Below are 26,975 nucleotides of genomic sequence, written 5' to 3'. Positions count from 1 at the left end.
TGACTGAGACTAGAGGAATCCCGGCGGTCATGGTCCCCAAACCTTCTGTTGGTCCAGGACAGAAACCATTCCCGAAGACAACTCATCAGACATAGAAGGGACTGGACAGTGGGTTGGAGAGAGATGCTGACAAACAGTGAGCTACTTGTATCAGGTGAACACTTGAGACTGCGTTGGCATCTCCTGTCTGGAGGGGAGATAGGAGGGTAGAGAGAGTTAGAAACTGGCAAAATGGTCACGAAAGGAGAGACTGGAAGGAGGGAGCGGGCTGACTCGTTAGGGGGAGAGTAAGTGGGAGTATGGAGTAAGGTGTATATAACCTTGTATGTGACTGACTTGATTTGTAAACGTTCACTGATAGCTTAATAAAAATATTATTAAAAAAATAAAGCAAAACGTAATGCCACACAAAAAAAAAGTTGTAACAAAAATGTAGTAAGAGTAGACTTTTCTGAAAAATAACTATTATGGGGTGGGGGTGGTTAATAACCCTTAATAACCATTTCATGATGGCCTGCTTCAGCGATGCGGTGGCTGATGGCCTCCAGGAGGGGATGTCGTTGATGTTCCTTCCTGTGGGGGGCACACTTCACTCTGCCAACCCTCCTCCTCTGGGTTTGCCAAGGGTTGTTACCCCTTTTGGTTTTAAATCTTTTTCAGTTTAGCCAATAGTGGTATGTTGTTTTTTTCACTTACCAGTTATTAGTGAGGCCGAACTTTTTTCATGTGCTTCTGGCCATCTGTGTTTCATCGAATTGCTTGCTGATGATAACTGCATTTTTGTTCTGTAGGAAACTCCGAGATGTTTTGCAGCAGAGGCTGATAAAGTTCTTCATGGACCAGAGTAAGAAAGACTCTGAGAAGTACGCGGAATTCTTTGAAGACTATGGCTTATTCGTGAGGGAAGGCATCGTGACCACCACTGAGCAGGAGGTCAAGGTAGGGCTGGGCCTTCCGGCGGCCTGACTTGGGGCCACAGATGGAGGAAGCTGGACATGAGGATGCAGTTGGCACCCTGGGCATTGCTCCACAGGCTTGGCTGATGGGGCGTCTTGACTCTGTGTGTCCCAGTGCTCCGCAGGAACCATGCCTTAACTATGTGGATGGACCTTGCCGCCCTCCAACCCCTAATAACCAGAGCTGGAAGGACGTAGATATGCACTGTCTCTTCTCGGACCCGTCATACTTCAAAGGCTCAGGCCACAGTGGACGATGCAGCTTCAGGCACAAAAACTGAGAGAGAGGCTTTGGAATTTCAGTCTTTCCTTTCTTCCGTTCTCACTGGTGTTTGGAGAAGTGAAGCTTAGCCACTGCTGTGTCCACTCGCCACTTCTTGTCTTTTTCCGCTTTTACAGGCAGAAGCAGTTTCAGTTTCCATTAATTTCTTTTTTTTTTTTTTTTAAGTTACAGAACTTGTGTTTTGTATGACGAAGGGCCTCTGGTTCCAAGTCAAGCTTTTCATCACTGGACTTTCACAGGGCCACAGGTCTGAGACATTGTCCAGAGCTTGTCACACACCTAGAAATTTCAGGATACTTCTCAGATTCATGTGTTAATCTCCAAAACTCCAGGAACACTATTTAGTGACTTGCTTTAATTGAATCTTTCAAAACATTCAACATTGTTAACTTAGAAACACTGATAAGTATTCCTTTTTGCGCTCATCTTCATTGTTTTACAAAATTTAAGTAATGTATTCACTATCACAAGGAGCCCTGGTGGTGCAGTGGTTAAGCACTTGCTGCTAACTAAAAGGTGGGTGGTTGGAACCCACCAACCACTGCTCAGGACAAAGATGTGGTAGTCTGCTTTGGTAAAGATTACAGTCCAGGAAACCCTATGAGGCAGTTCTGCTCTGTCCTGTAGGGTTGCTATGAGTTGAAACGGCAACAGGTAATTACTATCACAAACACGCTGCCATGGCCAGTTTGGAACGGACCCAGAGGCCTGTGGTGAGGTGTGTCCAGCTCTTTGGAGTAGAGGGCGGGATGACACAAGCCTGGGTTCCCTTGGCACAGCACGCTGTGGGTGGTGGGCATTTCACTCCTGCACGAGGTGGTCCACCTGCTTGTAAGAGAACAGTTAAGAGAACGGGCATTTCATTGTTCTGGTGATGCCGTCAACAGGATAAAGCTCGACCAGAACCTTTTGCATGGTGGGGCCAGAAATGAACATGCGAACGCTGTGGGGACGTTGGATGAGAGACATGGGGTGCCCAGGGGCAGGGCTCCATCACCAGCAAGGAGGAGGGCGCAGGGTCCAGGAGCGGGCTGCCTCGGGCAGGACCTGTCTGTCCCAGGACTGTGGTGCACAGCTTGCCCAGAAAGCCGCTCACTGGAGGCCTCTCCCCATACTTTTGGGACCCAACAGGCAGTGCACAGCCTGTCCTGACACTGCTCAGTTGTCCACCATGGCTTCTAGAGCCAGTCCAAGGCCACCCCTGGTCAGCTGCCCGGCCCCACGCAGATGTGTTCCTGGCTTCCAGGGCTGCTGCCTGTGCTGCCTCTGTGGCAAAGCATGTGTGTCCAGCCCAACCCTGTAGGGTGACTTTCCCAGCATGGCTAGAAGGAGCAGCCACATGCCATCTTTCTGTCTATCTGCAGGAGGACATAGCAAAGCTGCTGCGCTATGAGTCCTCAACCCTGCCCGCGGGGCAGCTGACCAGCCTCGTGGACTACACCAGCCGCATGCAGGCCGGCACCCGCAACATCTATTACCTGTGCGCGCCCAGCCGGCAGCTGGCTGAGCACTCGCCGTACTATGAGGCCATGAAGCAGAAAAACATGGAGGTGGGTGGACTCTCCAGGCAGGGCTGCACATCGTCTTAGCCCCCAGAGCCATGCAGAGAACCCAGCAGAGTGCAGCCCTCTGAGGGGAGTGCCTTGAATCTCTTATGCCTGTGCTCAGTGTAAGGTGGCTGAAGGTGCCAAGCCACAAGTTGCCAATAGTGAGTTCACAGACACAGAGGTCTCACTGGGGTCTCTCTCAGGTGGGACGTGGTTTCTTTATGAGCAGTAGAGTCAGGGTATCTGCTAAGACACAACCAGCTGTCCTCAGGCCATCTGGTCAACCAGTGTGGTCCCCGTGTCCCAGGAACTCAGCATCCTATTGCATCCCCATGGGGCTCCCTGGGGTGTGGGGCTGAGCTGCTGCCCTCTCCCTCTTCGGGCATCCCTCCCTCCTGTTATGGGGGCACTCTGGCCAGGCCGGTCCTAACCTTGCAAACATTCCCAGGTTCTCTTCTGCTACAAGCAGCTTGATGAGCTTACCTTGCTCCATCTGCATGAGTTCGACAAGAAGAAGCTGATCTCTGTGGAGACAGATATTGTCATCGATCACTACAAGGAGGAGAAGTTTGAGGACGGGTCCCCAGGTCAGTGTCCTTCCTTCCCCTAGACCCTGTGCAGTACCTGGGGCCCAGGACCACCGTGGCTGCCCTGGGGCTGGTGGGCTGGCGGGGGGGACACTGCGGCGATGTGCCTCTGGCCTGTGGTGCATTTATATGGGGGCTGTCCCAGTCATATTTGGGGCCTCTGACCAGAAAGAGACAAGAAGCTGTTTGTAAACGTCTTCATGGTTCATGGAAAATGCTTCCCTGCCTAGACCCCAGGGTTCTCCCCGTGGTCCTTCCAGTGTGGCTTCCCGAATTAGCCCGAACTTCCTAAGAGAATCAAAGATAGTCTTCCTACAGCCCTTACGTGGGCTGCAGGCAGGCAGAGTGTCTTGGAGAGGTTCTACTTCTGTCTGCTTCAGTTTAGATGAAAAGCATTTTTGGTGGCTTTGTCTTTTTGGTGGGTGGACAGTTATGGTCAGAGAGCCAGGACGGGGCTTTGCATCAGGGTGTGGGTGCTTCAGGTCCCATAGTTACTGTGGTTGTGTTGCCTGGTGTGGGCCGTGGTTGGGGGTTGGGGGTGGGGGTGGTTGTTGGGTGGTCGTTTGGGGGGGATTGTGAGCGGTGGCATCCAGGCTGACACTCACTGCTCCTCTGTAGCTGATGAGCGCCTGTCAGAGAAGGAGACTGAGGACCTGATAGCCTGGATGAGAAATGCACTGGGGTCACACGTCACCAACGTGAAGGTGAGGTCTCCTGTGCCCGAGGTTGGTGTACTCAGTGTGCAGGAGACAGACACACTGCTGCTCATCAGCACACACATGCAACACAGGCTGCCCAGGAGGGTTGCTGAAGTGGGAAGGTGGAGTCTGCCTCACCATTCCATCTACTTTGTGGAGAACATTAGAGGCAGAGCAGACTAGGGCCTGGGGGCCTGGTGGAGGCAAAGGATCGTCCTGGGTACAGAGCTGCTAGGAGGTGCAGTGGCTAGAGACATGGGAGACTCAAGAGAAGGAATGACCCGTCCTAGACCCCAGACAGGGCACTAATCTGGCTTGGGTGCTAATGGGGTTATGGGTGCTTGAGAGAGCTAAGGCCTGCTGGTCTAGCTGCATTGTTAGGCCTGAGCATCCAGCTCAGGGCCACGTCCAGGAGTGGCCCAGGAGAGGCAGGTGTGCCTGGTGGGGTGACAACAGAGGAAGATGGACTCGGGGTCCACAGGAGATGGTGGCATGGCCCCTGGAGGCTGTAGGGCGGGACCCCAGGAGCTGAAGAGCAGAAGTAGCTGGCAGGAGCATCAAGAACCACATGTGCAGATGGGGTTTCATTACTTAGTGCTCTTCCAGAGTGTTTTAGTTAAATACAAATCACAACTCGGCTAAACCTCAAATCATTACCTACAAGGTGGGTGAGATCATCACCCCCATTCCAGGATGCAGTCCCACGGCCAGGCACCACCACGCCAGGCTGTGGTGCCGCTGGTTCCCGGGCTCCCTCTGCTACTGGGGATCAGGAGGCTTAGGGCCTGTGGGTGAGTGGAGGGCAGGCTGCTCACAGGAACAGCCCTGACTGCTTCTTGGGAAGAGGTGCCCCTGACAAAATAGGGCCATAGCAGCCTGAGGGCTCAGACCAGTTGGTGGACGGGGCTGAGGCCAAAAAGAGGCCCCATGGACAGGCCCACCTAGTGGGGGGCCTGCGGACATGGGCGCCAGTCTTTGGAGTTCTTAGAGAGGTGGTGTAGAGCTTAGTCATAGGCCACATGACAGAGCTTTGATGGTAACTGACAAATTAGAACCTAGTGACTCTGGGGAAGGCATCCCTGTCTTAGTCTCCTTGTGCTGCTCTAACAGACACAGGCGGGCAGCTTTGACACACAGGGATTTATCGTTTAGGTGTTTATGTATTTTATTTAGGAGGCTGGAAGTCCAAATTCGGGGCACGGGCTTTAGGGTAAGGCCCTTGTCTCTTTCTCAGCCTCTGTTCCTGGGTGATCTTCGTGTGGCTTGGCATCCGTATTCTCCATCTGCTTCCTTGCTTCTGTGCCTAATCTTCTATAGCGCATAAGTGATTGGCTTAAACACACCCTACACTGATACGGCCTCGTAAGCATAAAGAAAATCTTATTTTCAAGTGGGATTACACCCATAGGCATAGGGGTTAGGATTTATAATACATATATTTAGGGGACACAATTCAGTCCTTAACAGTGGACATACAGAATGCTATTACAGCAATGTCACGTGGGACAGCAGGCCAGTCCCCTCCTGTTAGGGAATGGTTTGGAGGGGGCATCGCCAGCCAGTCCCCAGAGAGACCCTGCTTCTGGCATGTCTGGTCGGAGGGGCAGGGGCAGGGTGTCAGGCCTGGTTGAGACCCCTCACCCAAGCCCTTGGCCTTGCTGCAGGTGACCCTCCGACTGGACACCCACCCAGCCATGATCACTGTGCTGGAGATGGGGGCCGCTCGGCACTTTCTGCGCATGCAGCAGCTGGCCAAGACCCATGAGGAGCGTGCCCAGATCCTGCAGCCCACCCTGGAGATCAACCCCAGGTGAGCGCTGGGCTCCTGGTGCAGGTAACAGGCATTCTCATTTCTCACCTGTCGAGAAATGTGTGGAAACTGTCTTCTTCTTTTATTATGATGTCTCACACATAAGAAAAGTATATAAAATCCGTATGGTTTGGGGGAGGCGGGACCAAGATGGCAGAATAGACAGACGCTCCCAGCTACTGCTCTTACAACGAAGACTGGACAAAACAAGTGAAACAATTATGTTTATGAGAAGCTAGGAGCCCTGAAAATCAAAGGCAAAGTTAGAAAACGGATTGAGTGGCAGGGGGACAGTTCAGAAGTGGAGAGCAGTTACCGGACCTGAATTGCCAGGAGCCCTCAGACGCCATTCCCGGGAGTGGCTGCAGTTTCCTCAGGGAGAAGCAGACAGCCACACAGCCTACTCACACCTCTGGAACCAGAGAAGAACCGCACTCTTGGCAAAAGCTAAGTACTTGCGTATATTTTACTGAGCCCCCTGCCCCCAAGCTAGCTTCAGTGGCTGTTGATTTCCCTGGGCCTGAGATAGGCCCTGTTGAGCACCTAGAGTCATCCTCCCAGCCTTGGAGAAGGAATAAATTTGCAGTTAGGGGAAAAGATAATTTGCCAGCTGCACTGACCTGGGGAGCTCAAGACAGAAGCGGCTCCTGTTCAGGCATAAACGGTCCGTGGGCTTTGAGTACCTTTCCCCGCTACATGGACCTGTATGGATGGGCCTATTTCAGAATAGGCTCTTGTTGGCAGACTACAGCTGTTGCAGCTATGCAGTGGAAAGGTGGGTGCTTGATGTTTGAAACGGCTTTGCCTATTAAACAGGGTCCTCACTTACCCACATCAGGGGCCTAAGGACTAGTGGCTACACTCTGGTCACCCATCTACCTGCAACAGGGGTCCAAGGATAACTGGCACCTCGCAGTCCTTATAGCCCAAAACTTTGGGTGCCCGTGGTCTGTCTGCAAAACCCACCCACCTATACGCTCTAGGGAAGGAGGACACACTTTCCTCAGAGACGCTTGGGGGACAGTTCTCAGCCCCGTCTTTTTCAGAGCATGACCCCCTGCTGCATTCAGATACCAGTACCTACACTAATCACCCCTGCCCCTCTAAGACTGTAGGACAAAGCTTGTACCACACACTTGACACACTACCTGGATACCTGAGCTGAATCCATACAAGAAAAGCGAGTGGACTCCTAGACTGGTATACCTGATAACAGCTCTAGCCATCTTGTGAAGGACGTCAGAGCTTCAAAGGTGAAAATAATCAAGGTAGCTCACTCAAGCAACCCATCTGGGCATATTGAACCAAAACAAAGCAAGAAGCTAGGATATAGTAAACAAACGAATACAATAACTTATAGATGGCTCGGACACAGCGGTCAACATCAAATCACATAAAGCGACCGACCATGATCACTTCAGCAAGCTCTCAAAAAATCAAGGGATCGTCTAGATGAAAGTGTCTTCCTGGAATTACTGGATGCAGAATACAAAAGATTAATGTACAGAAGACATCAGGAAGGAAATTAGGCAGTATGCAGAACAAGCCAAGGAAGAAGCAGTTGAAGAAATTAAAAAGGTTATTCAAGAACATATTGAAAAATTTAATAGGCTGCAAGAATCCAGAGAGAGACAACAATCAGAAATTCAGAAGATTAACAATAAAATTACAGAATTAGACAACTCAATAGAAAGTCCTGTTCCAGGGATGTGTCTTAGAATTGTTCTTTATCATCAGGTGTACAAACCCCCAGATCCCAACTGTGAAGGACAGGAAAACTGCACAGCTAAAGCCACTTATCACACGGATGGTATGTGGGCAATGTTGATAACAAATCACCTCAGCTCAGTGTACCTTGGGGTTTGATTGTTTTTTTACTTCCTTCTGGAAGTTTTCCATCATTGCCATCACATTCCAGCCTGGAAAAAATCCATCGCCCACTGGGGCCTGAAGCTCCCCTGATAAGTATTCTGATCCAACAATAAATCTTGCATTGCAAAAGAAAAAAAGCCTGTACGGCTTGATAATTATAAAGAGAATTCCCATGTAGTAGTGGAAGTGTAACTTTAGACTGTATCCACATAAAGATTATGACATTGAACATTGCTGGCCCCCCAGGGACTCCCCACTACAATCCCATCCCACTTTTCGAGGTAACCATAGGCTGACTTTTGCTGTCTATGTGGTGTCCTTGAGCAGCAAGTTGAGCTCTGCCCGATTCTAAACTTCACGTGAGTGGAACTCATGTGTGTGCTTTTTGAAATCTTACTTTTCTGTGTTAAGACCCCATCTGTGTTGTGGGTAGCTGTAGTTCATTCATTTTCACAGCTGAACAGCATATCACGTTAATTCACCCCTTCTACCTTGACAGCCATTTGGGGAGCTTGGGACAATCCGCAGGGAGGCTGCCAGGAGCCTTGTGGTCTGTGTCTGGTGCGCGTGTGCAAGTTTCTCAGAGGTGTGTCCCCACTGATGAAACTGGCATGTCTTTACCGTGACCATACAGGGCCCCTCTGTTCTCCAGCCTGGCTGCGCCCACCCCCATTTCCCAACTGTGACGCGCCAAGCCCCTGGTAACCAGTGATGGTGGGCACCTTCCCAGATGTTTGCTGGCTTGCTTGTGGCCTGCCCTTTTAGGGCACACCCTCTTCCAGGACTTTTGCTCCACTTTCCTTTCAGTCTCTTTTTATTGATTTGTAGGCTTTGTGTGCTTTATGAGTTGCATATATCTTTTCTGCCTTCTCACTTGCTTTAAGCTCTTTTGATGGGTTAAAAAAAAAAGCCAAACCCATTGCTGTCGAGTTGATTCCGACTCATAGTAACCCTATAGGACAGAGCAGAACTGCCCCATTGGGTTTCCAGGGACTGGCTGATGGATTTGAACTGTTGACGTTTTGGTTAGCAGCCGAGCTCTTAACCACTGCACCACTCTTCTGATGGGTAGAAAGTTTTAATTTTAATATAATCAAATTTAAATCTTTGTTAGGTGGCATTTTGGGGATCTTAAGAAGTCTTTCCCTACCCCTGGAGTCACGGATATATTCTCCTGTTATTACCTTCTAAAATCTTGAGGTTTGGTCCTTTCATATTGGTTTTTGACCCATCTGTAATTACCAGTTACTCCATGCAAATGCCAGTTGTCCCAGCACCATGTTCCCCATGAGCCCAGGTTCTGGGCTCTGGTCTGTCCTTGTCCAGTACTGCACTAACAGCACCACTCAGTGTTTCTACAAGTCTCTATGTAGTAAACTAGGGCCCTGGGTGGCCCAATGATTGGCTCATGACCTACTACCTCAGGGTTGGTCATTAAAACCCATCTAGTGGCTCCATGGAAGAAAGACCAGGCAATCTGCTTCTGTAAAGACAACAGCCTGGAAAACCCTATGGAGCAGTTCTCTCTGTAACACATGGGGTTGCCACAGGTCAGAATCAACTCCAAAGCAACAGGCTTGGTTTTTTTGGTTCTATTTGGTAAAGTGAGTTTTCCCTTTAATTTTCTTCAAAGATGTCTTGGCTACTCTTGGTCCTTGCTTTTATATAAACTTTAAAAATTAGCCTAAGTTACATAGTGTTGCGGTTCTGCTGAAGATTAATATCAATTTTGAGAGAATTGGCGTCTTTTTTTTTTATTATTATTGTGCTTTGAGTGAAACTTTACAAATCAAGTCAGTCTCTCACACAAAAACTTATATACACCTTGTTACATACTCCCAATTGCTCTCCCCCTAATGAGACAGCCCACTCCCTCCTTCCACTCTCTCTTTTCATGTCCATTTCGCCAGCTTCTAACCCCCTCCACCCTCTCATCTCCCCTCCAGACAGGAGATGCCAACATAGTCTCCAGTGTCCACCTGATCCAAGAAGCTCACTCCTCACCAGCATCCCTCTCCAACCCATTGTCCAGTATAATCCATGTCTGAAGAATTGGCTTCAGAAATGGTTCCTGTCCTGGGCCAACAGAAGGTCTGGAGGCCATGACCACCGGGGTCCTTCTAGTCTCAGTCAGACAATTAAGTCTGGTCTTTTTATGAGAATTTGGGGTCTGCATCCCACTGCTCTCCTGCTCCCTCAGGGGTTCTCTGTTGTATTCCCTGTCAGGGCAGTCATCGGTTGTAGCTGGCCACCATCTAGTTCTTCTGGTCTCAGGCTGATGTAGTCTCTGGTTTATGTGGCCCTTTCTGTCTCTTGGGCTCATAATTACCTTGTGTCCTCGGTGTTCTTCATTCTCCGTTGATCCAGGTGAGTTGAGACCAATTGATGCATCGTAGATGGCCGCTTGCTAGCATTTAAGACCCCAGATGCCTCTATCCAAAGTGGAATGCAGAATGTTTTCTTAATAGATTTTATTATGCCAATTAACTTAGCTGTCCCCTGAAACCATGGTCCGCAGACCCCCGCCCCTGCTATGCTGGCCTTCGAAGCATTCAGTTTAATTCAGGAAACTTCTTTGCTTTTGGTTTAGTCCAATTGTGCTGACTTCCCCTGTATCGTGTGCTGTTTTTCCCTTCACCAAAAGTAGCTCTTATCTACTATCTAATTAGTGAATGCCCCTCTCCCGCCCTCTTCCCTCCCCCCTCTCGTAACCACGAAAGAATGTTTTCTTCTCAGTTTAAACTATTTCTCAAGTTCTTATAATAGTGGTCTTATACAATATTTGTCCTTTTGCAACTGATTTCACTCAGCATAATGCCTTCCAGGTTCCTCCATGTTATGAAATGTTTCACAGATTCCTCACAGTTCTTTGTCCATGAGTAGTATTCCATTGTGTGAATATACCATAATTTATTTATCCATTCACCCATTGATGGGCACCTTGGTTGCTTCCATCTTTTTGCTATTATAAACAGTGCTGCAGTGAACATGGGTGTGCATATATCTGTTCGTGTAAAGGCTCTTATTTTTCTAGGATATATTCCAAGGAGTGGGATTGCTGGATCGTATGGTAGTTCTATTTCTAGCCTTTTAAGGAAGCGTCAAATCGATTTCCAAAGTGGTTGTACCATTTTACATTGCCACCAGCAGTGTATAAGTGTTCCAATCTCTCCACAGCCTCTCCAACATTTATTATTTTGTTTTTTGGATTACTGCCAGCCTTGTTGGAGTGAGATGAAATCTCATTGTAGTTTTGATCTGCATTGCTCTAATAGGTAATAATCGTGCACATTTCCTCATGTATCTGCTAGCTACCTGAATGTCTTCTTTAGTGAAGTGTCTATTCATATCTTTTGCCCGTTGTTTAATTGGGTTATTTGTCTTTTTGCAGTTGAGTTTTTGCAGTATCATGTAGATTTTAGAGATCAGGCGCTGATCAGAAATATCATAGCTAAAAACTTTTTCCCAGTCTGTAGGTAGTCTTTTTACTCTTTTGGTGAAGTCTTTGGATGAGCATAGGTGTTTGATTTTTAGGAGCTCCCAGTTACCTAGTTTTTCTTCTACATTCTTTATAATGTTTTGTATACTGTTTATGCCATGCTTTAGGGCACCTAACGTCCCTATTTTTTCTTCCATGATCTTTATCGTTTTAGATTTTATACTGAGGGCTTTGGTCCATTTTGAGTTAGTTTTTGTGCATGGCGTGAGGTATGGGTCTTGTTTCATTTTTTTGCAGATGGATATCCAGTTATGCCAGCACCATTTGTTAAAAAGACTGTCTTTTCCCCCATTTAACTGTTTTGGGGCCTTTGTCAAATATCAGCTGTGCATATGTGGATGGATTTATGTCTGGATTCTCAATTCTGTTCCATTGGTCCATGTATCTGTTGTTGTACCAGTACCAAGCTGTTCTGACTATTGTGGCGGTACAATAGGCTCTAAAATCAGGTAAAGTAAGGCGTCCCACTTTGTTCTTCTTTTTCAGTAATGCCTTGTTATCCGGGGCCTCTTTCCCTTCCATATGAAATTGGTGATTTGTTTCTCCATCTCATTAGAGAATGTCGTTGGGATTTGGATCGGAATTGCATTAAATGTATAGATTGCTTTTGGTAAAATAGACATTGTTATAATGTTAAGTCTTCCTATCCACGAGCAAGGTATGTTCTTCCACTTATGTAAGTCTCTTTTGGTTTCTTGCAGAAGTGTACTATAGTTTTCTTTATATAAGTCTTTTACATCTCTGGTAAGATTTATTCCTAAGTATTTTATCTTCTTGGGGGCTACTGTAAATGGCATTGATTTGGTGATTTCCTCTTCGATGTTCCTTTTGTTGGTGTAGAGGAATCCAGCTGATTTTTGTATGTTTATCTGGTATCCCAATACTCTGCTGAACTCTTCTATTAGTTTCAGTAGTTTTCTGGAGGATTCCTTAGGGTTTTCTGGGTATAAGATCATGTCATCTGCAAATAGAGATACTTTGACTTCTTCCTTGCCAATCTGGATGCCCTTTATTTCTTTTTCTAGCCTAATTGCTCTGGCTAGGACTTCCAGCACAATGTTGAATAAGAGTGGTAATAAAGGGCATCCTTGTCTGGTTCCCGATCTCAGTGGGAATGTTTTCAGGCTCTCTCCATTTAGGGTGATGTTGGCTGTTGGCTTTGTATAAATTATGTTGACTAATTTTCCTTCTATTCCAATTTTGCCGAGAGTTTTATCATGAATGAGTGTTGAACTTTGTCAAATGCCTTTTCTGCATCAATTGATAAAATCACCTGGTTCTTGTCTTTTGTTTTATTTGTGTGGTGGATTCCATTAATTGTTTTTCTAATGTTGAACCATCCCTGCATACCTGGTATGAATCCCACTTGGTCATGGTGAATTTTTTTTTTTTTTTTTTTTTTTTGATATGTTGTTGAATTCTATTGGCTAGAATTTTGTTGAGGATTTTTGCATCTACATTCATGAGGGATACAGGTCTGTAATTTTCTTTTCTTGTGTGTCTTTACCTGGTTTTGGTGTCAGGGATATGGTGGCTTCATAGAATGAGTTTGGTAGTATTCCGTCCTTTTCTATGCTCTGAAATACCTTTAGTAGTAGTGGTGTTCATTCTTCTCTGAAGGTTTGGTAGAACTCTGCAGTGAAGCTGTCCTGACCAGGGCTTTTTTTTTGTTGGGAGTTTTTTGATTACCTTTTCAATCTCTTCTTTTGTTATGGGTCTATTAGTTGTTCTACCTCTGTTTGTGTTAGTTTAGGTAGGTAGTGTGTTTCTAGGAATTCACCCATTTCTTCTAGGTTTTCAAATTTGAGTGTAGTTTTTCATAGTAATCTGATATTCTTTTAATTTCAGTTCGGTCTCTTGTCATATCACCCATCTCATTTCTTATTCGGGTTATTTGCTTCCTCTTGTGTTTTCCTTTTGTCACTTTGGCCAGTGGTTTATCAATTTTGTTGATTTTTTCAAAAAACCAGCTTTTGGTCTTGTTAATTCTTGCAGTTTTTCTGTTTTCTATTTAGTTCAGCTCTAATTTTTATTATTTGTTTTCTTCTGGTGCAGGTGGGATTCTTTTGTTGGTCTTCTTCTGTTGGTCCAAGTTGTAGGGATAATTATTTGATTTTGGCCCTTGCTTCTTTTCGGATGTGTGCATTTATTGATATAAATTGGCCTCTGAGCACCGCTTTTGCTGTGTCCCAAAGATTCTGATAGGAAGTGTTTTCATTCTCATTGGATTCTCTGAATTTCTTTATTCCATCCTTAATGTCTCCCATAATCCAGTCTTTTTTGAGCAGGGTATTGTTCAGTTTCCAAGTGTTTGATTTCTTTTCCCTGCTTTTCCTGTTATTGATTTCCACTTTTATGGCCTTATGGTCAGAGAAGATGCTTTGTAATATTTCGATGTTTTGGATTCTGCTAAGGCTTCCTTTATGACCTAATATGTGGTCCATTCTAGAGAATGGTCCATATGCACTAGAAAAGAAAGTATAGTTGGTTGCTGTTGGGTGGAGTGTTCTGCATTTGTCTCCGAGGTCCAGTTGGTTGATTGTGGCATTTAGATCTTCCGTGTCTTTATTGAGCTTCTTTCTGGATGCTGTCCTTCACCGAAAGTGGTGTGTTGAAGTCTCCTACTATAATTGTGGAGCTGTCTATCTCACTTTTCAATGCTGATAGAGTTTGTTTTATGTATCTTGCAGCCCTGTCATTGGGTGCATAAATATTTAATATGGTTATATCTTCTTGGTATATTGTCCCTTTAATCATTATATAGTGTCCTTCCTTATCCTTTTTGATGGATTTAACTTTAAAGTCTATTTTGTTAGAAATTAGTATTGCCACTCCTGCTCTTTTTTGATTGTTGTTTGCTTGGTATATTTTTTTCTATCCTTTGAGTTTTAGTTTGTTTGTGTCTCTAAGTCTAAGGTGTGTCTCTTGTAGGCAGCATATAGACAGATCTTGTTTTTTAATCCATTCTGCCACTCTCTGTCTCTTTATTGGTGCATTTAGTCCATTTACATTCAGGGTAGTTAAGGATAGGTATGAATTTAGTGCTATCATTTTGATGTCTTTTTTTGTGTGTTGACAGTTTCTTTTTCCCACTTGATTTTATGTGCTGAGTAGATTTTCTTTATATATTGTCCTTTCCTCATATTTGTTGTTGTTGATTTTGTTTCTGCTGAGTCTGTATTTTTCCCTTGTATTTTATTTTGATGAGTAGGCTAGTTTGTCTCCTTTGTGGTTACCTTATTATTCACCCCTATTTTTCTAAATTTAAAACTTTTATTTCTTTGTATCACCGTATCTTCCTCTCCATATGGAAGGTGTATGATTACATTTCTTAGTTCCTCTTTATTATTTTAATGTTGTCTTCTTTTATACAATAACATCGCCATTACCCTGTGCTGGGCTTTTTTTTTTTTTTTTTTTTTAATCTTGCTTGGTTTTTTTGGATTTCCCTGTTTGGGTTGACTTCTGGCTGCGCTGCCCAGTGTTGTAGTCTTGGATTGATACCTGATATTATTGATTTTCTAACCAAAGAACTCCCTTTAGTATTTCTTGTAGTTTTGGTTTGGTTTTTATGAATTCCCTCAACTTGTGTTTATCTGGAAATGTCTTAATTTCACCTTCATATTTAAGAGACAGTTTTGCTGGATATTTGATTTCTGGCAGGCATTTTTTTTCCTTCAGTTTTTTAAATATGTCATCCCACTGCCTTCTTGCCTGCATGGTTTCTGCCAAAGTAGTCCTACCTTATTCTTATTGACTCTCCTTTGTAGGTGACTTTTCTTTTATCTCTTGCTGCTCTTATAATTGTCTCTTATCCTTGGTTTTGGCAAGCTTGATTATAATATGTCTTGGTGTCTTTCTTTTAAGATCTGCCTTATGTGGAGTTCAGTGAGCATCTTGGGTAGATATCTTCTCATCTTTCACAATATCGGGGAAGTTTTCTGCCAACAAATCTTCAGCAATTTTCTCTGTATTTTCAGTTATCCCTCCCTGTTCTGGTACTCCAATCACTCGTAGGTTATTTCTCTTGATAGAGTCCCACATGATTCCTAAGGTTTCTTCATTTTTTTTAATTCTTTTATCTGATTTTTCTTCAAATATGTTAGTGCCAAGTGATTTATCTTCCAGTTCAGAAATTCTAGCTTCTACTTGCTCAATTCTGCTCCTCTGACTTTCTACAGAGTTATCTAATTCTGTAATTTTATTGTTAATCTTCTGAATTTCTGATTGCAGTCTGTCTATGGATTTTTCCAGCTTATTAAACTTTTCATTATGTTCCTGAATAATCTTTCTAATTTCTTCAGTTGCTTTATCTGTGTGTTTCTTGGCTTGTTCTGCGTATTGCCTCATTTCCTTCCTGATGTCTTGAAGGGTTCTGTATGTTAAACTTTTGTATTCTGCATCTGGTAATTCCAGGAATGCACTTTCATCTAGAAGATCCCTGGATTCTTTGTTTTGAGAGCCTGTTGAGGTGATCATGGTCTGTTTCTTTGTGTGACTTGATATTGACTGTTGTCTCTGAGGCATCTATAAGTTATTGTATTAGTTTATGCTTGCTTACTGTGTCGTAGCTGCTTGCTTTGTTTTGGTATACCCTATGGGTTGCTTGAGTGAGCTAGCTTGATTATTTTCACCTTCGGAGCTCTGACATCCTGTCCCCAGATGTCTGGAGCTGTTATCAGGTATGTCAGTCTAGGAGTCCATTCAGTTTTCTTGTATGAATTCAGCTCAGGTTTCCAGGTAGCTGGTATCAAGTGTGTGGTACAGGCTCTGTCCTACAGTCTTAGAGGGGCAGGGGTGATTGGTGTATATACCAGTATCTGATTGCAGCAGGGGGTCATGCTCTGAACAAGGCAGGGGGCTGAGAACAGACCCCATGTGTCTCTGAGGAAAACGCATCTCTGTTCCCTAGAGCGTGCTGGTGAGTGGGTTCTGCAGAGGGACCATGGGCACCCAAAGTCTTTGGTTGTAAGGACTGGGAAGTACCAGTTGTCTTTGGACACTTGTTGCGGGTGGCTGGGTGACCTGAGTGGAGGTACCAGTCCTTAGGTCCCAGTTGTGGGTAGGTGAGGACCTTTTTTAATAGGCAAAACAGTGTCAAATGTCAAACACCCACCTCCCCATCGCGCAGCTGATACAGTTGGAGTTTGCCAACAAGGGCCTATTTTCCTGAAATAGGCCCACACAGATCCATGGAGAAGGGAAGGGTGCTCAGGGTCCACGGATTGTTTATGCCTGGACAGGAGCCGCTTCTGTGTTGAGCTCCCCCCGGTTAATGGAGCTAGCAAATTATCTTTTCCCCGCAGTTGCAGATTTTTTCCTTCCCCAAGGCTGGGCGGATGACTCTAGGTGCTCACCAGGGTCTATCTCAGGCCCAGGGATTCAGCCGGTGAAGCCGGCTTGGGGATTGTGGTGGGGGGGGGGTGCGGTAAAATATACGCAAGTACTTAGCTTTTGCCGAGAGCACACCATTCTCCTCAGGTTCCGGAGGTGCGAGTGGGCTGCGTGGCTGGCTGCTTCTCCCTGAGGAAACTGTGGCCGAACGCTAGTACTAGTCCACCGCTGCCGCTGCCGCTCCGGTAATGGTGCCTGAGGGCTCCCTGTGATTCAGGTCCAGTAACTCCTCTCCACTTCTGAACGGCCTCTTCCTCCCCCGTCCCTCAGTTCGTTTTCTAAGCTTGCCTTTGATGCTCAGGGCTCCCAGCTTGTCACAAATATACTTGTTTCACTTATATTTTCAGGTCTTTGTTGTAAAGAGGGCTCGACTGAAGCATCTGTCTATTCTGCCATCTTGGCTTCGCCTGCTTCCATCTTTTTGCTATTGTAAACAGTGCTTCAGTAAACATGGGTGTGCATATATCTGTTCATGTAAAGGCTCTTATTTCTCTAGGATATATTCCAAGGAGTGGGATTGCTGGATCGTATGGTAGTTCTATTTCTAGCTTTCTTAGGAAGTGTCAGATCAATTTCCAAAGTGGTCGTACCATTTGACATTCCCACCAGCAGTGTATAACTGTTCCAATCTCTCCACAGCCTCTCCAACATTTATTATTTTGTTTTTTGGATTAATGCCAGCCTTGTTGGAGTGAGATGAAATCTCATTGTAGTTTCGATTTGCATTTCTCTAATGGCTAATGATCGTGAGCATTTCCTCATGTATCTGTTAGTCGCCTGAATGTCTTCTTTAGTAAAGTGTCTGCTCATATCTTTTGCCAATTTTTTAATTGGGTTATTTGTCTTTTTGCAGTTGAGTTTTTGTAGTATCATGTAGATTTTAGAGATCAGGTGCTGATGAGAGAATTAGCATCTTTACGATACCAATTTCCATCCAAGATTATTTAATATCTTTAGGTAACTGGTGCTCTCTGGAGAATACCTGTGCATTCTTTGGCATTATTCTTGCATGTCTTACTAGTTGGATATTTAAATTTTCATTTTGTATATGCTTCATATACAATTGCTATTGTATATGAAGACAGATTTCCCTTTTTTTTTTTTTTTTAATTTATTTATTGTGCTTTAGGCGAAAGGAAATCCTGGTGGCGTAGTGGTTAAGTGCTACGGCTGTTAACCAAGAGCTTGGCAGTTCAAATCCTCCAGGCGCTCCTTGGAAACTCTACAGGGCGGTTCTGCTCTGTCCTATAGGGTCGCTATGAGTCGGAATCAACTCGACAGCAGTGGGTGGTTTTTAGGTGAAAGTTTACAAATCAAGTCAGCCTGTCATATAAAAAGCCATACATATCCCTCCCGGCATTCCCAGCTGCTCTCCCTTTAATGAGATAGTACATTCCTCCTCTTCACCCTGTATTCCCCGTGTCCATTCAACCAGCTCCTGTCCCCTTCTTCCTTCTCATCCTGCCACCAGACATGAGTCATCCACATAGTCTCATGTGTCTCCTTGAGCCACGAGGTTCACTCCTCACCAGCATCACTGTCTATCATGTAGTCCAGGCCAATCCCTGTCTGTAGAGTTGGTTCTGGGAATGGTTCCAATCTTGGGCTATCAGAGGGTCCGGGGACCATGACTGTCAGGGTCCTTCTGGTCTTAGACCATTAAGCCTGGTCTTTTTACAAGAATTTAAGATGTGCATCCCCCTGTTCTCCTGCTCCATCAGGGATTCTGTCTCGTGTTCCCTGTCAGGGCAGTGATCGTTGGTAGCCAGGCACCATCTAGATCTTCCAGTCTTAGGTGATGGCGTCTCTTGTTTGTGTGTCCCTTTCTGTCTCTTGGGGTCATATTTTCCTTATGTCTTTGGTGTTCTTCATTCTCCTTTGCTCCAGGTGGGTTGAGACCAATTGATGCATCTTAGATGGCAGTTTGCTAGCATTTAAGACCTCAGATGCCTCTCACCAAAGTGGGATGCAGAATGTTTTCTTAATACATTTTGTTATGCCAATTGACCTAGATGTCTCCTGAAACCATGGTTCCCAGATTTCCCTTTTTTGGAAATCGATTTTACCAAAAATTTTAGAAAATGCAGAAAGAAAAACTGCCTATCACCTTACCGCCCGCCACAATCCACTCTATGTATTTTCTTTTGGACTTTTTTCTCCATTTACAGCCTTTTTTTTTTTTTTTTTTTAATTAGTTCATGTCTGACTGTTTCATTTGTCTCTTTATCCTAAGTATCCTCCCACGTTTTATAACCATCCTTTCCCTTTGGATGTTATTGATTCCCTCTGGGGAATTCCTTTTCCCTTCTCTTGAGGCTGCATGAATTACCAGGGAAGGTCTGATTGGTTTCTGGCCAGCAATTTAGGAAGTCCTCCTCTTTGTAGAAGGACTGCACAGTTCAGTGCGTGGCTGCCGGTGCCGAGTGACAAGTGCTCCACCACGAGGCAGCTTTATGAGAGCCGGGCAGAAGTTTCCTTTACCCAGGGACTTTAAAGTTTACTCTGCTTTTAAAATTTGCAATATATTCACTTGGATCAGAATTCAGGAGAGTTTATAGTCAAAGTTCCCTGCCCATCGCGTCCCTGTGCGTCTTTCCAGAGACGATGCACGCGCGGCTCTGTTACAGGAGGGTGGGTGCCAGCTGCGCACCCTGCCGCACCTTGCTGAATGGCATAAGAGGAGCATGCAGACATTAGGGCGTGAAGACTCTCCTCCTGGTCTTCAGCCAACACTGCTGTGAACGGCATAGGAAACGGGATGGCTGAGTCTGCACCTTCCGTGTCTGATTCTTGAGTAAGCTTAAACAATTTTGTTTGTGGTATTTTTTCCTTTGCAGACAAATTTTAATTTTTATATAGCCTAAATTTATCCTCCCTTCTTTTTGGCTTCTGGGTTTGTATGTTGCTTGTAGAAGCTTTCACCTTTCAAGAATATAAAACATTTTCTGTCTGCCTTCTTTTAGTGTTGTGCTTTTGTGGTTTTATTCTCTACAACTGATCTTTGATCCATGTGGGATTTGGTTTACGAAGTAAAGTAGGATCCAGCTTAACCACTTCCTGGATGACACCAGGGCTAACTGAGTAATCACTGTGTTCCACTCTTACGCGAAGTGCCATCTCTGTCCTGAATCCATGAGTATTTGGGTCTGTTCCTACATTTCCTCACTGAGTTCTTTGCCTTTTCCAGAACTACCCTGGCTTAACTACTAGAGCTTTATCATAATGTTTTAACATGTGGGACCTCCTTCCCTGCCCAGCTTTTCCTGGCTATTCTTTTGTGTTTATGTGAATTTTTATATTAGCTTGCTTAGGTGTAGAAGTCTTTTAATATAAAGCAATCATCAAATGTATGGATTAATGAATGTAGGGAAAGTTTCCCCTTATCTGTGGTCTTTTCTGTCCCTTTAAGAGCTCAGCTGCTAACCAAAAGGTTGGCAGTTTGAATCCACCAGCTGCTCCTTGACACCCTTTGGGAGCAGTTCTACTCTGTCCTATAGGGTCGCTGAGTCAGACTCAACGGGTTTGGTTTTATAGTGTCTTACTGTATGTTCATTTTTTTACTCGGCCATCTCACTGCACCCCCTAATGTAGGAACTTTTCCAGGTTTTCTGGGTAACAATCAAGTCTGTAACTGACCACGTATATATACCTCCTTTCTAGTCTGTGTACACCTTGTTTTTTTATTCTGGACAGCCCTGTACATTTTTTAACGCTCTGATAATCCCAGCCTTTCAGAAGGATGACTGGTACATGAGCTAGAGCCCTCTGTGCTGATTGAGCAGGCCCAGCCCCGAACGCACACCTTAATGGTGATTTTCCATGTGTTGCAGGCACTCACTGATCAAGAAGCTCAGTCAGCTGAGAGCAAGTGATCCTGACCTGGCCCAGCTGCTCGTGGATCAGGTAAGAAGGCTGCTGGCCTCACCCCTGCGGAGCTCTGAGAGTGGAGGGACAACAGCTGAGTTTCCCTTTTGTTTAAAAAGGAAACGCCCTCCTCTTTCTTCCCTGCATTTTGGGCCCCTGAGTTGGAACAAGAACCAAGCCACCTTCCTGCTAACATGGTTGTCTCCTGCCTTTCAGATCTACGAGAACGCCATGATAGCAGCAGGGCTCGTTGACGACCCCAGATCAATGGTGGGCCGCCTGAATGAGCTCCTCACCAGAGTTCTGGAGAAGCACTGAGCACCCAGGGCCCTGCCTACAGTAGGACCACCCTGCTGTGACCATCCTCTCTCTAGGAGAGGGAACAACGAGACTGAGTGCTGGGAGGAGCCCCTACAGCCACCAGGATGTGAGGAGGCCCGGACATAATACTGAGACCACCGCCTTGAGTTTGAGTTTATTTACCTCAATTAAAGGTATTTCTCAATCTAAGTGTCATGTTTTTGTCCAGGCTCTGAGAGGCAGGTGGGGTAGTGACATCTCTGTACCAGTGTCGACATGCCCCCCCGAGGACTTGACTGTGGCACACAGGTCAGGTCAGTGTACAGGCCCTGGGGCTGAATCTGCCACCCATGAGTCACCGGATTCCCAGCTGCTGGCCGGGGTGCCACTGCATCAGGCTCACTTCAGTGCCACCTCCACAGGGTAGTGGTCACTAATGGCTTCAGCCTAGGGGAAACATGCGGTCATTGTGGAGATGATGCTCGTATGGGGTGGGCTGTCACCCAGCACCCACAAAGTGCTCTGGGCACCTGTTAGGGAAGAGGAGCAGGGGAGGACACCGCCACCACCTCTGCAGGTCTCCCTACCCCAGAGCGGGCCAGGAAGGAGATCTGGCCTTTTCTCCCCAGTCAGTGACTTCAGGAACCATCTAGCCAAAAAGTTGCTATGGCCAGGGGTCACACCATGCTGTGTGTCACGTACCAAGTCCCCATGGTGTGAGGACAGAAAAGCAGAAAACATACCATCTGGTTACTCAGTCCATATGCAGCCTGGAAGTCAAAGGGCATGGCCGAGCTAGGGACAACAGCGTCTTGGAGGGATGTTCCAGCAACCACGATCCTGCAACATGGCAGGACAGACAGTGGTCACCTTACAGTCTTGGCTCCATGACTGAAATTGCTAATCCCAGCACATCCCTCTGTGAGCTCATCTCAGCTGATGAGTGGGCACCTGTCCTGTTCCCTCATGGGAGGGAGGGTCCTTTGGACCTCTCCTAGCTGTGGCAAGCTGAGCCAGATGAGCTTGAGGGCAGTACCCACCCCCCCATTCAGGCCCCCTCCCCACAGGGGAAGCAAAACTGCCACAGCTTTGGGGGTCCTAAAACCCAAGTGCTCGTTGGAACAGCAGGATGAGCATCTGCCTCATCTTTTTAAATGTGCTTTTCCAAAAATCAAGAGATTTTATGCCATTTCATCAGTGGATCTGCTACAGCTTGTCAAAAACCAAACCTGTTGCCATCGAGTCAATCCAGACTCATAGCGACCCTACAGGACAAAGTAGAAACTGCCCCCTATGGTTTCCAAGAGGCGGCTAGTGGATTCGAACTGCCGAGCTTTTGGTTAGCAGCTGTAGCTCTTAACCACTATGCCACTCTTAACTACTATGCCACCAAGGTTTATCAGCACTGAGGAAACTGAAAAGGAAATTTAAGGAAAGAAACACCATTCTTTTAGGTGCTGTTGTAAATGATAAAGTACCTAGGAGTAAATTTTACCAGGAAGGTGACTTGTACACAAGAAACTAAAACATTACTAGAAGAAATTAAAGAGTGAAAGGACATTCTGTGTTCATGGATGGGAAGCTTGATATAATGAAGATGTCAGAACTACCCAAAGCAATCTATAAATTCATTGCAGTCACCATCAAAATTAAAACAGCTTTCTTTTCAGAAGTAAAGAAAAGCTAATGCTCAAATTTGTATGGAAGGGCAAGGGACCTCAAATAAAGTAATCTTGAAGAATCAAATAGGAGGATTCACACTTCCTAATTTCAAAACATACTGTAAAGCCACAATAATTAAAACAGCCTGGTGCTGGTATAATAACAGACATATAAACCAATGGAACAGAGATGAGAATTCAGAAATCACACGTCTGTGGTTAACTGATTTTTGACAAGGGTGCTAAGTCCATTCAGTTGAGAAGGAAGAGCCTGTTTGATAAATGGTGCTGGGAAAATTGGATTTCCGCGTGCAGAAGAATGAAACAGGATCCATGCCTCACACCATACACAAAAACCAATTCACAATGGAATTAAGGACCTAAATATGAAAACTAAAAACCATAAAATTCTTAGATAGAGGTATGCCTGATGGGGACTATGGGCTTATTAGTTTTTTAATGTTGGAATATCAGATAATACAACAGAAAAGTGGACTTCATAAAAAAATTTTTTTTTTTTTTAATCAAAGGACTTTATCAAAAAAGTGAAAAGACAGCCTACAGATGGGGAGAAAATTTTCAGGAACTATATACCCGATAAGGTTCTAACACCCAAAATATATATATATATATAAAAAAGTTCTACAACCCAATAAAACAATTGGCAAAGAACCTGAACAGACATCTCACTAGAGCATTATTCAGATGATCAACAAGCACATGAAAAATATTATTATTAGCCATTAGAGACAACAAATCAAAACCACAATGAGATACTACCTCACCCCCATTAGTATGACAATGATCAAAAAAAAAAAACCAGAAAACAATAGGTATTGACAAGGTTGTAGAGAAGAAACTGGAACTCTTGCCCATTGCTGGTGGGAATGTAAAATGGTACAGCCACTGTTGAAAACAGTTTGGTGGTAACTCAAAAAGTTGAGCATGGAACTACCAAATGACTCACAATCCTAGGTATATACCCAGAAGTGGTGAAGGCAGAAATGCAAACAGAAGTGTGCAGTACTTTTCACAATAGCCAAAAGGTAGAAAAAACTGAAACGTCCATCAGTAGATGAATAAACAAAATGTGGTATATCAAGACCATGGAAATACTACTTAGCCATAAAGAGAAATGAAGTCCTGATGCGTGCCACAACATGGATGAACCTTGAAAACATCAGACTGAGTGGAATAAATCATTCACAAGAGAAAAAATTATAATCTAACTTAAATAAGCAAATATATAGAAACCAAAGTTTATTAGTGATTTCCAGGGATGGGAGGGAAAGGGGGTGTATTTGCTTAGGAGGCACTGGGTCTTTGTTTATCGTGGTGGAACAGTGTGGAAAAGATGAGATGGTGCATGGCTTGGAGAATGTGATCAGAGTCAGTGAACTGTACATGTAGACATTACTGAGCTAGCACATGTTCTGTTCCATATCTTGTGTATATTTTCACTACAATTTTTTTTAAAAAGCTTGTGAAGCATTTGGGAGGCTGGAGATGGGAGTCCCGGCTGCTTGTGGGGACCGCTCACCGGTCGTAGGGGCAGTGTGTAGACTTCACGGTGGTGTCAGCAGTGTCAAGGATCAGCCAGCGGAAGGTGGGGCTCATGCGCAGGCGGATGGACGCCCAGTGGGAGAGGCTCACGTAGCTGCAGCCAGCATTGAAGTCGCCCATCAGCATGATGTCCTGTGGAAGCAGCGTCCTGTCAGTCTGGGACCTGTCAGCCCAGGGAACAAGCGGGGGCCACTGGGGCAGGGTTCACCTCCAGGTCCCACTTCTTTTGCACGTCCAGGTAGACATCATAGAGAGCATCAATCTCGGCCACCGCGTCCAGCGGGGCTGCGTGCAAGGGGACGATGGCAAACTCGCTGACCTCTGAGGGCAAACCACAGTCACAAAGAGGGCACACGGTGAGGGAGCCCCACCACAGCAGGGCCAGCAGCCTGGCCCAGTCCAAAAGGTAGACGGACGGGCCCTGGGGCATGGACATGCTCCCAGGTCATGGCTACGTATGACCAGGGGCTTGTGGGGAGGAGTGGGGTTGCTCACGCGTGAAGGGTGAGGAGAATTTGACAATGGCCGGCTCCCGGGCGAAGGTGTCGTTCCCACAGGGCTCACAGCCATCGTCATAGTAGTAGCTGTCCAGCACGGACACCTGGTCAGGCCTGCAGAGCCGCAACGGGTTAACCTGAGGTTGGGGCTGGGTGGCTTCCTGATGCTGCATCTTCTTGGGAGAAGGCTGGTCCCCATGTTCTTGGGGGATGGGTCACAGCACAGACCCTCTCAGAACCTCCCCGGCTCCTAGACCTTCCAGCCTCACCTTCCCCCCCAGGGATGGGTGGGGTCTGTTCTGGGCCTCTGGCTCCTGCCTCTGTAGAACAAAGTGTAGTCTCCATGCCACAGGGGTCTCCAAACAACCCCCAGCCTTTGGGCTGGCACCCCAAAGAGGAGCAGACATGGGTCTGTCATCCCTCATCTCATCCTCGTCTCACCTGAACAGGAAGAGGTAGCGTTCCTTGTAGCTGTTGCGTCCCAGCGGCTCACTCACCACAAAGTGGAAGGTGCCTGTTGCGTGCCTAGAGGCAGGATACACATCCTGGTCAGGGGACCCAAGGGGCCCATCACTATCCCAGGGGCAGTCTGAAGAGAAGCTGAACCCAAAAATGTACCCCACCCTCCACGTCACTCACTGGTTGAGGCTGTCCAACAACTTCCCCACAGCTACCAGGTGGCTGTCCCTGACCTCCTGCACCAGGGCAATGTCGTAGAGGCTCAGGATCTGGGGGAGAGGGGGGAGGGAGGTACTCCACCGCACAGGAGGCCCACCAGCCACTGGATCCACGCAAAGTGACAGGGATTCTGTGGTGGCCACAGGCCTGTTCTGCCCTGACTCACCAGTGGAGGCTGAGCCCAGATATCCAGTGGTACCCCGTACAGAGTCCCTGTGACCTGCCCACAGCCCCACCACCAGCCCAGACAGCCCAGGGCCCTGCTAGCTCCCTGCGGCTGGCCATCCTGGCTCACCTGCACAATGTAGTGGGAGAGGGTGGCATTGGACATCTTGGTCTCCCCAAAAGTCTGGATGTTGAAGGCAGCTATTCTTAGGGACAGGGCCACCTGCAGCACACTGGCCACAGCGAGTAGTGTCTCTATCAGCCTTGAGGCCCTCATCCTGCAGGAGGTGGGGGGTCCCGTGTGGGTCATAGTGCCACGGCAACAGGAACACGGGAGGACTAGAGACGTTGCCCCTGCCACTTCACCCTGCGTCCAGCTCGCAGAGGCTGATAGAGCCCAAGGTTAAGTCAACTCCGTCTCTGTGGACTGTGCTGGAATGCAGGCTTAGGGACCCCCAAGCCCTTCACCACGGCATCCAGAGAGGCCAGCTACATGCCTAGCACCAGGGTACCCCAGGTTTTTCACCCCTGTGAGGACACCTGCCTGAGGGGCCCCCAGCTCTCAGCACTGTTCCACCTCTAGGCACTGACCCTCCGCTGGCACTTGCCCCCACAGCCTGACAGCAGGAGCACGTGAGGCCACACAGCCCCCAGGTACCAGATCTCACCTGAGACACGGCTCCCAGACGACGGAGTCAACCAACAAGTTGAACTAATGTGCTGATACTGGTGTTCTCTTTTTGCTGCCTTCAGAAAGGAAAAATCAACTTTCACAGGGTAGCCTATGAAGAGGAGGTGGAGGCACCTGGGAAGCAGCCCAGTCCAGTGTTCCTCGGGGACCACTGCCACCAAGTTTTAAAGGCCTGGGAGCCATGACCTCGGGGCAAGCCGGTGGCCTCTCCTTGGGCCTGTAGAATGACAGGGTGCCCGCAGGCGGCACTCGCAGGTGGCATTGGCAGGTGTCCCTTAATAGAGCAGCTTCTTGCTGCTGTGTAAACAGCACCTGACAATCAGATCGGCCCCAGCTGGAAGATGGTAATAACTCTATGTCCTTCACACAGTGTGGTCCCTCCCACACCCGGGCTCCAGGCCGAGGGAAGGTGCACAGGTGTGCACAGGTGCACATCGGAGGGCGGGGCCAGCTGCTCCCTCTGGCCTGGGGGACTCCTGGTTCCTGGGAACTGAGACCCCAGTCTGCATGTTTCCAATGGAGACCCATGGCAGCCGCGGTGTTTAGGCTGCCCTGGGCCTTGGACCCTGCTCTCACCAGCCCTCAACTCCCCAGACTCCAGCCGTGCAGTTGGCCAGCGTGAGAGCTGCAGACAACTTGGAGAAGTGGGGGGACTCTGGATGGGGAGCATGTGTGAAGCAGCGTGGCGGGGGGCGGGGGTAGGGAACACAGTGGGGTCAACGAGGCACACCTGAGTTGTAGGCCAGGCCTGGGAACCTTCTGGAGGCAGACAGGCCCAGGTGACTTGACCCATTGTCTTTGGAATTTTTTTTTGTCTTTGGAATTCTTGACCTTCCCATTTGTAACAGCATCCTGAGGCTCCCCTCACAAAGGGCCACAAACCTAGTGGCTTAAAACACCACAGATTTCT

The 26,975-nt window shown here is 46.8% G+C and overlaps 2 protein-coding genes across 3 annotated transcripts in view; one reads left to right on the top strand and one right to left on the bottom strand.

Moving 5' to 3' along the window:
- Positions 1-21,001, top strand: part of TRAP1 (TNF receptor associated protein 1) — an 83,170-nt gene extending 62,169 nt beyond the window's left edge. Inside the window, exons 12-18 of the mRNA XM_049902894.1 lie at positions 792-939; positions 2,604-2,789; positions 3,235-3,373; positions 3,992-4,077; positions 5,736-5,881; positions 20,477-20,549; positions 20,727-21,001. Of these exons, the coding sequence (XP_049758851.1) occupies positions 792-939; positions 2,604-2,789; positions 3,235-3,373; positions 3,992-4,077; positions 5,736-5,881; positions 20,477-20,549; positions 20,727-20,828 (880 nt within the window). The 3' untranslated portion in view covers positions 20,829-21,001. The remainder of the gene's footprint in view (positions 1-791; positions 940-2,603; positions 2,790-3,234; positions 3,374-3,991; positions 4,078-5,735; positions 5,882-20,476; positions 20,550-20,726) is intronic.
- DNASE1 (deoxyribonuclease 1) lies at positions 20,916-25,850 on the bottom strand. Of its 2 annotated transcripts, none has more exons than XM_049902895.1 (8): positions 25,505-25,850; positions 25,171-25,259; positions 24,973-25,056; positions 24,493-24,645; positions 24,243-24,387; positions 24,012-24,166; positions 21,554-21,650; positions 20,916-21,257 (listed from the first exon to the last, which is right to left on the bottom strand). In XM_049902895.1, exons 1-8 carry the CDS (start codon positions 25,682-25,684, stop codon positions 21,210-21,212), a joined length of 951 nt encoding a protein of 316 aa, XP_049758852.1. In that variant the 5' UTR covers positions 25,685-25,850; the 3' UTR covers positions 20,916-21,209. The 2 variants fall into 2 exon arrangements, with proteins under 2 accessions (XP_049758852.1, XP_049758853.1); XM_049902896.1 differs by having other exon boundaries at positions 24,243-24,355; positions 24,530-24,645.
- Positions 25,851-26,975: the final 1,125 nt, after the last annotated feature.

Source organism: Elephas maximus, chromosome 12, assembly GCF_024166365.1.
Source record: "Elephas maximus indicus isolate mEleMax1 chromosome 12, mEleMax1 primary haplotype, whole genome shotgun sequence".
NCBI classification, from domain to species: Eukaryota; Metazoa; Chordata; class Mammalia; order Proboscidea; family Elephantidae; genus Elephas; species Elephas maximus.
Note: the sequence above shows the minus strand (reverse complement) of the source record. Positions and strands in the feature narration are given on the sequence as shown.